The following is a 13333-nucleotide window of genomic DNA, read 5'->3' as shown; positions in this document are numbered from 1 at the left end:
TGTGTTTTATGATGAGCAGATGATGATCAAACACAGTAGTTGACTGCAAGTCTTTGAAGCTTCACATTAAATTTAATCACCTTTGAGTGTTTGGATAAACAACTTATACCAGTGTCAAACCGGCAATAAAGAGTTTTTGAAAAAGTTAAACCCTTGTGACTTATAATAAGTTGATAAGTGCTTTTGTCAAAAAACATAAGTTGTTTCAAATAAGCAATTCCAAACACCCCCTTAATTACATACTCCAAATTAAAGCTAAAAATCATCTTTAGAAGACAATTATGTTGTTGCATAATAGCTTAGGACTGTTTACTAAACACTTAACCGGTATGCGCTATCCAGGTAAGTATTATAAAGGCCAAAAATCTTACCCGATAAATGCAATCATAAGGATGGAATCTTATCGGGTATGGCCATTAAGACAATAACCAACCAGTGGAACAAAACCACACAAACATAAGTTTGTGATGCCAAATCAATGGAGTCCTAGAGACATTAGATACAATAGTATGGTCATAATGAGAATCCCAGAAACAACTCTAGACTTAAACAACAAGAAAGGGTTTTTGTTAAACCATGCGAAGATACCAGTGTGTTTATATGTAGATTGATTGTTCCCATTCAGAAATCATGGCAATGTGTGTGTATTCTCAGCAACCATGCATGGGCTTTTCTAAAAAGACTTTTATCATTGTATTAACTACATCTGCTTTAATTTACCCTTTGGTCTTATGATCAACCTAGCTATCATTAATTGTGATTAATTAGCAATCAATAACTGCAACCTAAGTATGCCAATGGCTTGGGGTTGATGCACCAATGTCCCTTGTTTTTTCTACATAGCAAAAGAGAARGTAGAAGGACATGTAAATGAGAAGGATTTTGTAGTGMCAGGACCAACAACCTTCTTTTGCATAAATGGAATCCATTATTTTGGATAAAGAAACCCATCACACCAATCATAAGTTATAACCTAAGGGATAAGGTACCTTCTTTTACACAAGCACTACCTTAAGTAAAACCAAACTTCACACGTTCTTTCGATTTGTTAAGTGTGCCATCATAAGTGTTTTTCAACATAAATCTGTTTAGAAAAATGGAATTGAGTACTCAACGGTAGATACAACCAATAAAAGACATAAAGACAAGTATACAAATAAAATATTAGTGCATTCCTTTTTTCCGACAATTTGCAAGCAAAAATACATATTTGGGCATTATAATCCCTACGTGTGAATTGACGATRCCACAAACCATTAGGATCTTCAAGGGACAAAAAGAGCATATTCTAGGAAAAACAAATAGACAGATTTTTATAGATATTAAGAATAGATGCATACCTCATTAAGCCAATAAGAGTTGAGAACCTTAAGASCACCCAATTTTCTCCCAGCAACAGACCTATTGCTACATTGAAATTTTAGTTGAGTGATACCTTGGTTTRTGGGCTTTCCATACACAAAGAGCTACTCACTATCAAGTTTAAAAGCAAGACATAAATTGTAGGAAACAAATAATAGCAGCAAAAAACACCAGCAACATTTGATATATGCAAAAAACATCATTTAAACCAAATAATAGCAGCAAAAAGAAAAGGCAGTGACATTTGATGCAAGCAAAAAACAGCAACATCATACAACAAAAAAAATTCATTAAAAAATACACATGTTTGATTTTATGAGGGCCTCCCGGAGCTGTTTTATGCTTCCGATTGAGGCAATACAGGAGTTGTTCTGCACAATCTCCCTACCCTCCCCTCCCCCCCTAGTTGCAAGGCCTTCTACAATGGTCGTCTCCAACCATGATACAGGTTTCTAAAATGCAGGTAACTTTTGGGAACAGTGGTTGAGGTTAGAATTGTGTATAGGCTTTAATGTTACTTGGATCAGGAAAATGTTACTCAGATTCGGATTTTAAAGCCGGAGTTGATTTCTAGAGTGCCAAAAATGGTATAGATATTGAGAGCACCAGGGTAGATCACCTCCCTGCATAATTCACCARTTCCAACAAACTGGATAATCACCTATCAAAATGTATGTTGGTTGATTGTCAAATATATTAAGGTTAATTATGAATGTATGTGCAGTAAGGTTAAATATTCAACACATATCTCAAACATGGCCTCCTTATTTCACGATGGTATATCCTATATAAGAATTCGAAGAACGCATATAGCTCATATCAATATATCATACACAGCAATCACAACATCCTCTAAACAAATGAGATCTCCAGATTCCATAGTCTAGGAGCAATTGTAGATTTGAAGAAGATTATGAAAGCATTCACAGTACACATCTGACTAAACTTGAGACTTACAAATCATCAGAGCCATAAGCAGTCGAGTTATCAAAGAAAACCTCTTAAGATTGTCCAATTAATTGATGTAATCACACGTTCATGATTAAAGCATTCACAGTACACAACTGTGCACAAACACTTGATTCATAAAAAACCCTAAATTTTTTTGAATAACCAAATAATTACCTGGAGATGGAGATGGATTCAACGATGGAAGATTGAGAGAAATGACTGAATAAATGCACATGTGAACTACACTTTGTAGTAGACGAATTTCCCTTAAGCATTTCATCAARCATGTAGTAGACATATTCTGAAATTGTTGATATCAAGCACAAATTTATGCATTTTGTGATGTTAAACATCAATAACAAATATAAGCATTTCTATGATGTTGTTGACATCAAGCACACAAATTATAACTGAAACCCCAAATTGTACAAAAAATTACTTACATAATCAGTGAATGGAATCCCTAGTTTCTCGAAACGATCAAGATGGAGATGAAGAAAATTACTCATGTATATTCCAATATCTCTGCAATTGGCACATAATTTCAACCAATCGTTAACAGAAAACATGAAACCTTTTGAATTTTTGAAAGAATCAGTTAAATTGAAGAGAAGAGAAAGGAAGTTAAAATGTCATCAACATACCTTCGAGATTGAATAGAGAATCGAGAATCGAGAATCGAATCAGGAGTGGAGATGGAAGCAAGAATCGAGTGGAACCCCAACCGTATAACATTATGGTTTTGAACGATGAATCTCACCTTGGAGATTGAATCGACGTCTTAAGGAAAATCGAATCGACGTCTTGGGGCTTGGAACGTACGACAGGAGCGAAATCAAAACCTCCGAAGTCTGGTTATATGCATCGATGAAGTATTCTTGGGAACCGCCCATTTGTGCAAAATTTGCAGTAATTAAAGAAATCATACGCTGAACTTACTGATTTGGGTTTGGCACAGGAACATTCATCAACAAGAAGCTGGAAAAGAAGAAGAAAAGAGAAAGCAATTTTGACCTTACCCAAAATGATTTGGCAGGAAAGGATTTTTCTAGAAAAGGAAGAGGAGAGAAAAAGAAGTCTGAATATTTACCACTCAATGCATAAAAGCTTGTATCCCATGCTTGATGACTTGTAATTAAGAGTTTTTAAAAAATCTTGCATAAAATAGTTGTAACTTAAGCTTAGTAACTTGTACTTAAGACTTTATCTTAAATGGTTATATATGTAGTATAGATGGTGACTATGAAATGGGTTGGAGGACCACTAGTTACACAATTGGTTCTCCAACTTACAAGGTTCACCCGAAACAACCCTTCCACTTTTATATTGTTACAAAAAAGAAACACCGTCTATTATAGTCTTATATTATAATAATTATTTAATTAATAAACTATTCGATATTAAGTTATAGTAAATAATTATAAACTAAATTATTGCGTGGCAAACACTTATAATAATAATAATTAAATTAATCATGACCAACTTTTAATATTCTTAAGAAAAGAATCATGGAGAATAATATTTAAATTAATACAAGTCAAAATTTGTATAAAATTCCCAAAAGAAATTGAATTCGCACCTTTTTATTCCAACCTAAAATTACATTAATTATTTAAACATAAGGGTTAAAAAAAAAGTCAACATGATAATTATATAAGAAATATTTTTGATACAATATAATAAGGGGAAATTGATCACTTAGCCAATCTTTTCGATTAAATTAAGTATTTTTTTTAATTCAATTTTAATTTTAGCTATAATTTACATAAATATATTTATGTATTTGCGTAAAGCTTATTTTTATATTAAAAAAAAAAAAAATCTTTACACAAATGTCTTATGTATTTGCGTGAAAAACTTACGTAAAGATCCTTGTTTTTGTAAATAATTTTTTTTTTCAAAATATGAAAACGAAAATATGTAATAAACTTTGGCTAAATAAAAATTTAATGCCAAAAAACGAATAAAAAGTGAATGTCGTTTGAAAAGATAAAACTATTGATAAATTTCTTTTAATTGAAATCAAATAGCTTGCTTTATTAGCGAGAGAGGAGAGATGACCACTCGACTCAAAGGAGAGACTAGGGTGTATATCAAAATTAATAGAAATGTCATTTTTAGAAATCAAATTCATTTATTAGTCATTTTTCATCGGAATTTTTAATAATATCATTACCTCTGTAAGTGACATCGATTTACGGATGAGTTAAAAGACAAAAAAATTCAAGTTTCACCCACTTGCAAATATGGGTGAAAGGTGAATTCTTTTTTTTCAATTTTCACCCACTTACAGACTCGGTGAAAAGTGAATTTCTTTTTGTATTTTAGCTCTTCTGTAAGTTACAGAGGTGCCACTTACAAAGATAGCGATATTTTGAAAATCTTTATCAAAAAATGACTACAGATGAAATTTGTTCCCTAAAAATGGTTATTTCCCTATAGATTATGGTTCATTTTTACATCAAACAAAACCAATAAAAATGAACATATATTTTATGGTTTTTATTTTGAAACATCATCTTTAACTATGTATTAGGTATTAAATTAGATATTTATAGCCTTATATAACCTTATTAAAAGCATCTTGACTAATGATGGATCAGAAATTTGTATGATTTGGGACATATCTAGGGGTGTCCAAAAATTCCAAAGCTAAATAATTCATTTGAACCATGATGGTTTTCGGTAATTTGATTTTCGGGTTAAAGGGTTCGGTTAATCAGATAAAAGTTATTTACTCGGTTCGATTTTCTGTTGTTTTTTACTATTTCAATTGAATCGAGCACATTATATGTAACACCTGACTTTCCACATTTGCATATAAACATGTATTTCATGTATAAAGAAATACAACAACACAACTTTGGTCTCAATAGTACAAGAAACTATAATACATAATTTATAATCCAAAAATTCCAAAATAATATTCTTGTACATTACATGTATAAACATGTATTCCCAAAATCCAACAGATAACAAGCTGATCTTCATAAGTAGTTATGCACATTAGGAAAATAATCACATTTTCCTCTTCCCCGGATTAGCACTGCATATTTTTAAAACACAAAATGAGGATTAGACCATGAGGTATAGTGAGAAAAACCCTTTTTTTTTTGCAATTACATGGTGAAGATCACCAAAACCTGTTATAAAAACCACATTTGAACATCCAACAACTTTGATAAAATATAACTTAATACAACAACTTCAAGTTATAAAAGCATTTCTTACCACAAATGATAATATACCACTCAGGTTCTCACAGATACTCAGTACACAACTCTCTAAAGCTCATAAATCTCATCAGACTAGAACTTAAAATCTCAACCTCCAAATCATACAAAGAAATACAAATCACCAGAGTTCTTGGTTATTAATAAAAGCTTTTAAGATAAGAACAATTTTAAACTCAAATAAAAACTTAATTGAATAATAACCAAAGACCCTTCACGTTTTATTTCAAAGCTTAACTCTTTTGAACAACCAAAATATGATATTTGATGTCTCAAAATCATTTAAAACACGAGTAATTAAGGCCTCCGGCTATATGTCATTTCCTCCTTCTCAATAACATCGTTGTTATCATTTCAATAAGAGCAATATTTCCATGTCTAAATGTCACAAAGAAATGTTGACTCAGAATTATCGCATCTTATGGATGTGACAACAAGGGCAATCTCACAAATGACACCCTTATCCAAAGTACACCTTTTCTTTAAATGACATCCTTATCTCATAATATACTTTTCCTTGATATGACACCCTTATCTAATAGTACACTTCTCATTGATATATCACTCTTATTTCCTCATTAAATCTGCAGATAAATCTGCAGTTTTAGCTAATAATGGCCTCAAAACAGTTTCATAGCAAAAAATTTATCTCAAAAACATTCACAGTTCTTAAACCCACTTTTCAATATCATCTCAACATCTCTTTCAAAAACAATTTACTCATCTCATCAGTTTTGAAATAACAGCAGTACATTTCTCAAATTCATAACAACATTTGAAAGATTCAAAATAAACAACTTTAGTCCTCATCGGACACCACTTGGCCGAATACCCCTTCATTGGACAACACTCACCCGATGACTACCCTCATCGGACAGGCCTTGGGCGATAAACAATCCTTATCGGCCAACAATTGGAAAATAAAAACATACTCACCGGTCAATAAAAACATTCTAATCTAGATTTTGGGTATAGGATGGGTTGATAATAAAATTAGGTTTGATTTATTAAAAGGAGGTTGAAATAGAAAATAGTCTTGAATGCTCTTATATGAAATACTCAAATATGGAGTTAAACTAGATGTAAGGGTTGATTTTTGGTTTGATTTTGAGTTTTTTAGTGTGTGAGATTCGAGGGTTCGCTGGAGAAGATGACGAGGGGGTTCACAGCTGGGAAGGGTTAAGGGAGGTGGTTCGTCGTCTAGAAACATGGCAATATTTAAGTGGGTAGATTAAATGGACCGTTAATTATCAAAGAAAAATGTGATAAAGTATAAAAAGTTAAACTACCCCTCATTTAACAGGATTTTTTAAACTACCGTTAAAGGTAAGAACAAATCCGGACGTTTTTGTAATTTCGAACATTTCAAAATTGCACAGCCTAAAAGTGTCATTTTTGACAAACCATAAGATCAAATTTATAGCTTTCGCATTATTTTATAATGTTATTATTCAATAAATTTAATCAACCAAAAAGATTAAATACAATCTTTTTAAAATGTTTCTCTAAATTTTATGAATACTAAAGTTATATATTTCTTCTGTTTAATAAATAATAAAACTTTGATCAATAGATTAATACAATAATTAATTAATTAATCAATTTTTTCCTATAATTAACAAACTTTATTTTTATTCATATCATCTATGGACGTTATTTAAACTATCAATTAATGTGACTATGGAGGTGTTTGGAATTGCTTATTTGAAACAACTTATGTTTTTCTGCAAAAAATTTTATCAACTTATTATAAGTTTAAATGGTTTAACTTCTTCAAAAACTTATTATTACCGACTTGACAATGGTATAAGTTGTTTATCCAAACATTCAAAAGTGTTTATTACCGGTGCTACACCGGAATAAATCAATAAGTTGTTTTTATAAACAATCCCAAATACCCCTGTATGTTTATACTTGATTAAATTTATAAAGTTTATTACATTCTTGAACATGCGATCATCAGATCGGGAAATTTGTAGTAGTATGTAAATATGATAAGGAATGCAAAGAATGGATATTATATATGAATAATTGAAAAAAATTCTTTATTTATGTTACTACTTATCTTATTATAAAATGCGTTCGTGATTTCGTCAGATCATATTATGTAATGTTATGATTAAGTCATTTTTTAACGGTTATTTTAGGTCATTTTACATTTATCATCCAACTTATTAATTAGCTTTACCTAACATGATTATTTTATCATATACTTTGTCAGTCAACAATTAACTTATCAGACAACTGTTGATTTATCAGTTAACAATTATGTTTATGCCCTTATTTGTCTAATTTTGATAGATAATCGCAATCATAATATTAGATGAGTTGAAAAAAAAAAGTGATATATTATCATATTCCCATAATTAACTCGGATCTTATTCTAACAAACCCGTACTTACACACAAATTCATATATAGAAGTTGGGTTTCGAGAAAACTCTACAAAATAGAAAACAGATGAAAGATATTATCAATGTAGATGTTAAATGAAAAAGAATAAAATTATCGTGCTTTTGTTTACAAAAGAATTGAAAAAACCATGGAACACCCTAACATCCTATGTATAATTTGCGATCCATTGATATTTCAATTCTTGAGACTAAGGGGCCGTTTACCATACACTTACCCGGTAAACATTTACCGGTAAATTTAACACTATCATTTACTTATCAGGGAAGATTTTAGTCCATCAAAACGATATCGTACACAACAATTTACCCGGTAAGCGCTTACCGTGGTAAGAGTCGTCGCCCTGACTTGCCGGGTAAGACTCTTGGTCTTTGTCTCGTTCTTATCGGGCAAGATTTTTGGTCCTTACCATATTCATCTGATAAGGTAATGAGACTTGATGTTCACTTACCCAAGTAAACGTTTGGTAAACAACCCCTAACTCTTACTTATAAGTATAAAGGACACAAACGTTTATCCAGGCATCGCTTACCGTTAAGATTCGACACTCTAAATTTATCAGGTACAATTATATTATATCAAAACGACATTGTATGCAATAATCTACTCGTTAAACACTTACCGTATAAGACTTTCCATCCTTACATCACACTTTTCGAACAAAATTAAAATTTTCAAATAAAATTTTCGACCCATATCATATCCATTGATAAAATAAACAATCCAATAAACAAATAAAAGTTTAGTAAATCGCCCTTCCTCAAATTTTAATGAAACAATGTTGATTTTGAAGGGAATGGCACAGGCAAAGCATCCACTAAAAAAAGAACATTTACGAGGTGTTTGATTTTAAAAAGATATACCTTGGTTATATTTCATCTCTCCAAGAAGTTTAGTCAATCGTATTATGGGCCGGAGCAATAAATCTATTTGAAGTGAATAAGATTTCTCGTAGATCTATCCAATTTTTTCGGGTTAACGAAAAGAAGTTCTCATAGTCAGTTAATTTTTTTTTGAAATATAAGATATTTTGATATAATGATAAAAAATTCTACTTAGAGGTCCACTAGAGATCAGAAATTACCTCTTAATACCTCTCAAGTCTGATTCGTTCAGACGTTTAGGTCTTAAGAGCATTTGTTTTATTTCTAAAGTAAGAGTTTAAAAGTTCTAAATGTCATCTGAAATTTTAAGTGGTAAACGTATCTCTTAATACCTTTTAAGTAAAAACTACTTATCTTTTATATTTTTGTAAAAAAAACTATTTATCTTTTATATTTTTGCATTAGTTTGACCGATTCAGGTTTCAGACTTTAGACATAAAAACAAACAATCTTACTCATCCATATTTCAAAACTTCAGGACCACTTCTTATAAATTCGAAGTGAAACCAGACTTCAACACCTTTTAAAAAACAAGCGTCACCTTAGTTTCAATTTCATTTAGGGCAATTTGCATGAAAAAAGTGACGTACTTTAATTTGCTTTCTATTTGGGTAACATACTTTCAGAACTTCCATTTTAGTATCTAAGATGTAAAATTTTAAACACTTAAGTATCCGAGTAACTGGTTGAAGCATTAACCGGTTACTATACTGATGTGATATCTAACTCAGTATTATTTGCTATTCAACCTAATTTCATCCCATCACTCGCTACATCAGCATGGTAACCGGTCAATTCTTTAACCGATTACCCAAGTATTTAATGGTTTTAAAACTTTATATCTTAGATATCAAAACGAAAGTTCTAAAAACATGTCACCTAAAATAAGAATCAAATTAAAGTACACTATTTTTTTTATGCAATTTGTGATTTCATTTATATATTATCCATTGGGGAAAACTGCACCAAAATGGAACCAACTTTTATCTAATTCCTATTTTGGGGAACAAACTTTCAAAATCGTTATTTTGGGGAACCAACTTGCACCTGATTCCTATTTTGGGGAACCAACTTGCACCTGATTCCTATTTTGGGGAACCAACTTTCAAAATCGTCATTTTGAGGAACCAACTTGCACCTGATTCCTATTTTGGGGAACCAACTTGCAAAATAATTATAGGAAAATAACTAAAATTCGTTTTTCCAAAAATTAATGCAATAAAATCTATTTTTTTTATTTCAAATCTCGTTTTTTTTAATTCAGATATCAAATTGAACATTTTTTGAAAAAAAAAATCCAAATTACCACAATAAGAATTGTTTTTTACTAATGTAAAAAATATCAATTTAATAAAAAAAAATTAATTGATCCAATAAAAAATAAATATTAAATATCACATTCAAGATTTTTATATTTACATAATTGCATCAATTAATTTTTTTTTATTAGATTGATTTTTTTTTGTATTAGTAAAAAACAATTTTTATTGTGGTAATTTGGATCTTTTTTAAAGATGTTCAATTTGATATATGAATTAAAAAAACGAGATTTGAAATGAAAAATAAAATTATTGCATTAATTTTTGGAAAAAAATGAGTTTTAGCTATTTTTCTATAATTATTTTGTAAGTTGGTTCCTCAAAATAGGAATCAGGTGCAAGTTGGTTCCTCAAAATGACGATTTTGAAAGTTGGTTCCCCAAAATAGAAATCAGATGCAAGTTGGTTCCTCAAAATGATGATTTTGAAAGTTAATTCTCTAAAATAAAAATTAGATGAAAGTTGATTCCATTTTTATGCAATTTTCCGATATCATTAATATAAAAGTATTGCAATTATATGAAACATGAAACGAAGATTCCATCAAGTTTACTAACGGCGTTAATAGCAAAACATATCAACGATGTATGTGTGGGTCGGGAGTTTTACACCGTACGTAACTGCTGAACGTGTATAAGATGGAATCCGGACCGTTGGATTTTAAATCAACGGCCGAAGATGTATTCTCTCCTCTGTTCGGAGTGGATCGATAAACCTGAACATGGAGTCTGCTATAAAAAGGGGTTCCGAATGAGAGAGAAAAAACATGTCGTATGCACAAGAACACCCTCTTCTTCTTCTTCTTCTTCTTCTTCTCTCTAAAGAGTTTTTTCCCTCACTATTTCTATGGTAAATCGGAAATCATAGATAAATTTCCAAGGGGAATTCGGTGAGTGAAATGTTGAAGTTGTTGCATTTCTTTTCTTGTTTTTGTTTGATTCAAAAGATCCGCAGCTGCAGTAGATTGTATGATTTCAGATTAGAGATTGGCGTTTTATATTTTAGTAATAACAGAGCTTATTTCTTGAATTTTCGTGGATGCATTTGATCTGGTTGATGAATTTTAATTTCCTGTTATGATTTTGTTTTGAATTTTCACAAGAAGATGGATGGTTGAAATTTCACAAGGATTCGGATTAAGACTCTAGCGGTTAAAGGCTTGACATCGATTTTGTAATTCGATTGTTTTAGGGATTAATCGGAAGATTTGCCTGATTTTCCTTTGCAGATAGATTATATGAACAAAGGATTTTGTGAAAGTGGATGCAGCTTTGAGGAGCTGCCAATTTTCTGTTATTGAGCTTTTAACTCTTCTGGATTTGGAATCCGAAGGAGAATCGGAGATATTGTAAGCTTGGAGGTTTGTGATGATACAATTTTTGCATTGTTTCGCTTGATGATTCTATTGTCCGATGAATCAATGGTTGATTTTCTAAATATCGACAGGTTGATTTAAAGGTGATTGGAGATAAATCTACAATCCAAGATCGAATTTGAAGATGTTTTTATCTGTGAAATGTTCATCATTCCCCTAAATCTTTGAGAATTGCTGTGTCTAAAACCGTTGAATCCAATCCCAGGCTATGAAGATGGGCAAACAAAGTAAATAATTAGTATCGATCATTGTGATTTTTGCTTTATCTTAATCCAATCACAATTTCAGCTAACGAATCCTTGATCGCTCTGTACTTTTTGCAGTTTCATCCTTCTACTTTTGTTGATTCTTCATCGAGGTTTCTATTTTTCGAGATAGAGCAGATTAAAGCTTAAGAGGTAATGTTAATCAACTCAGAACATAAGCCTTTCTTCATCTTCATCACCATATTTTCATCATTTTTTGGTTTGGATCTCCATTTTTGCCACTTTGCTTTTATCATCCAAAAATTCAATGTGACAATGTTCATCATCGTATTTGAATTTGATCCATTCTCCATTTCTCAAGGTTTTTCTTACTGAAATGGTTTTAGTTTCAGAGGAACTGGATACACAGTGTGGTATTCTTCGATCTCAATCATTCTTTCTTCTGGTTCCGAGAAAGATTATAAATCCAACTAAAAGAAAACCGAAAATTTCTCAATAATTTTGTTGAATCGCAGAAAGTTGTTCAATGTTACCATATCAAATCTAGATCTTCATACAAACACCCCCATTTTATGAACAGAATACTAAATTCACATCGATTTTTTGATTTAATTTAGAGAATTTTCATCATCCAAATTTAAATTTCATCAGTTTCCCCTTTTTTTTTTTTATCTGTTTCTGTTTCTGTTTCAATATAATCTAACTATGGTTAAGGGAAAGTGATAAGTAGGTAAAGGTAAACTAACCATGGTTAGTTAATTGGTAACGTAACAGGTGTATTATTAAAGAGGAAAAAATGGAGAAGAATAACTCTAACAGAGATGGGTTGTTATTGAGAGACAGATCTCCGGCCACTAATACCACCACGACATCATCATCGGACTTCGTATTGCAGTGGGGTAACCGGAAACGATTGCGTTGTATGAAGGTCCAACAACAACAACAACAACAACAACAGGCCAAGGATAAAGAATCGGCGGCGGCAGTGGCGGTTTCCGGTACACCGCCGGTTGGTCAACGATCGATCACGGCACGAGTTGATCGCCGGATTGTTAGGTCGCCAAATCATCAGAGTAAAGAAGGCGTTCCCGGTAACGGTTACATTAATCTCCGTCAACGATCATCTTCGCCGGCTCATCGGGTACTCAGGTATACTTTAATCATCAATATATTTGTTGAATAATATGCATAATTGAGTCTATTTATTTATAATTGAATTAAATTATTATATTTGGTGGGTGTGGGTGTCATCCATACAGAGTGAGGGAATAAAAATAACGGTGAAAAGAAACAATTTTTTTTTTGTTAAATAATATAATCTAACTAGAAAAACATTTTTTTTGTTAAATAATATAACTATGTTTTATTATATATCTTTTGCATCGTAATTTTTTGTTTAGATATTTTATTGATTTATCTATATCTATACTATATTATAAAGCATTTGGCTAAAACTCTTAAAAACTCTTAAACTCTTAAAAACTCTTAAACCTCTTCATCTCTATCCGATTTCATCCCATATCTGAATTCGTGTAACTAACTGCAGATAAACACAATCAAATACAGGATAAACATCTCATTTTAAATATAAA

At 31.2% G+C, this 13333-nt stretch overlaps 1 protein-coding gene across 2 annotated transcripts in view; it reads left to right on the top strand.

The window, feature by feature from the left end:
• The first annotated feature begins 10956 nt into the window (after nucleotides 1-10956).
• LOC112529758 overlaps nucleotides 10957-13333 on the top strand; it is a 7367-nt gene continuing 4990 nt past the window's right edge. Inside the window, exons 1-5 of one of the 2 annotated variants that reach the window (XM_025141146.1) lie at nucleotides 10957-11049; nucleotides 11389-11520; nucleotides 11607-11762; nucleotides 11859-11933; nucleotides 12516-12890. In XM_025141146.1, the coding sequence (XP_024996914.1) occupies nucleotides 12538-12890 (353 nt within the window). In that variant the 5' untranslated portion in view covers nucleotides 10957-11049; nucleotides 11389-11520; nucleotides 11607-11762; nucleotides 11859-11933; nucleotides 12516-12537. The remainder of the gene's footprint in view (nucleotides 11050-11388; nucleotides 11521-11606; nucleotides 11763-11858; nucleotides 11934-12515; nucleotides 12891-13333) is intronic. The other variant, XM_025141147.1, reaches the window with a different exon arrangement.

This window comes from Cynara cardunculus (genome assembly GCF_001531365.2).
Source record: "Cynara cardunculus var. scolymus isolate 2C chromosome LG 16, CcrdV1, whole genome shotgun sequence".
Taxonomy (NCBI): domain Eukaryota; kingdom Viridiplantae; phylum Streptophyta; class Magnoliopsida; order Asterales; family Asteraceae; genus Cynara; species Cynara cardunculus.
Note: the sequence above shows the minus strand (reverse complement) of the source record. Positions and strands in the feature narration are given on the sequence as shown.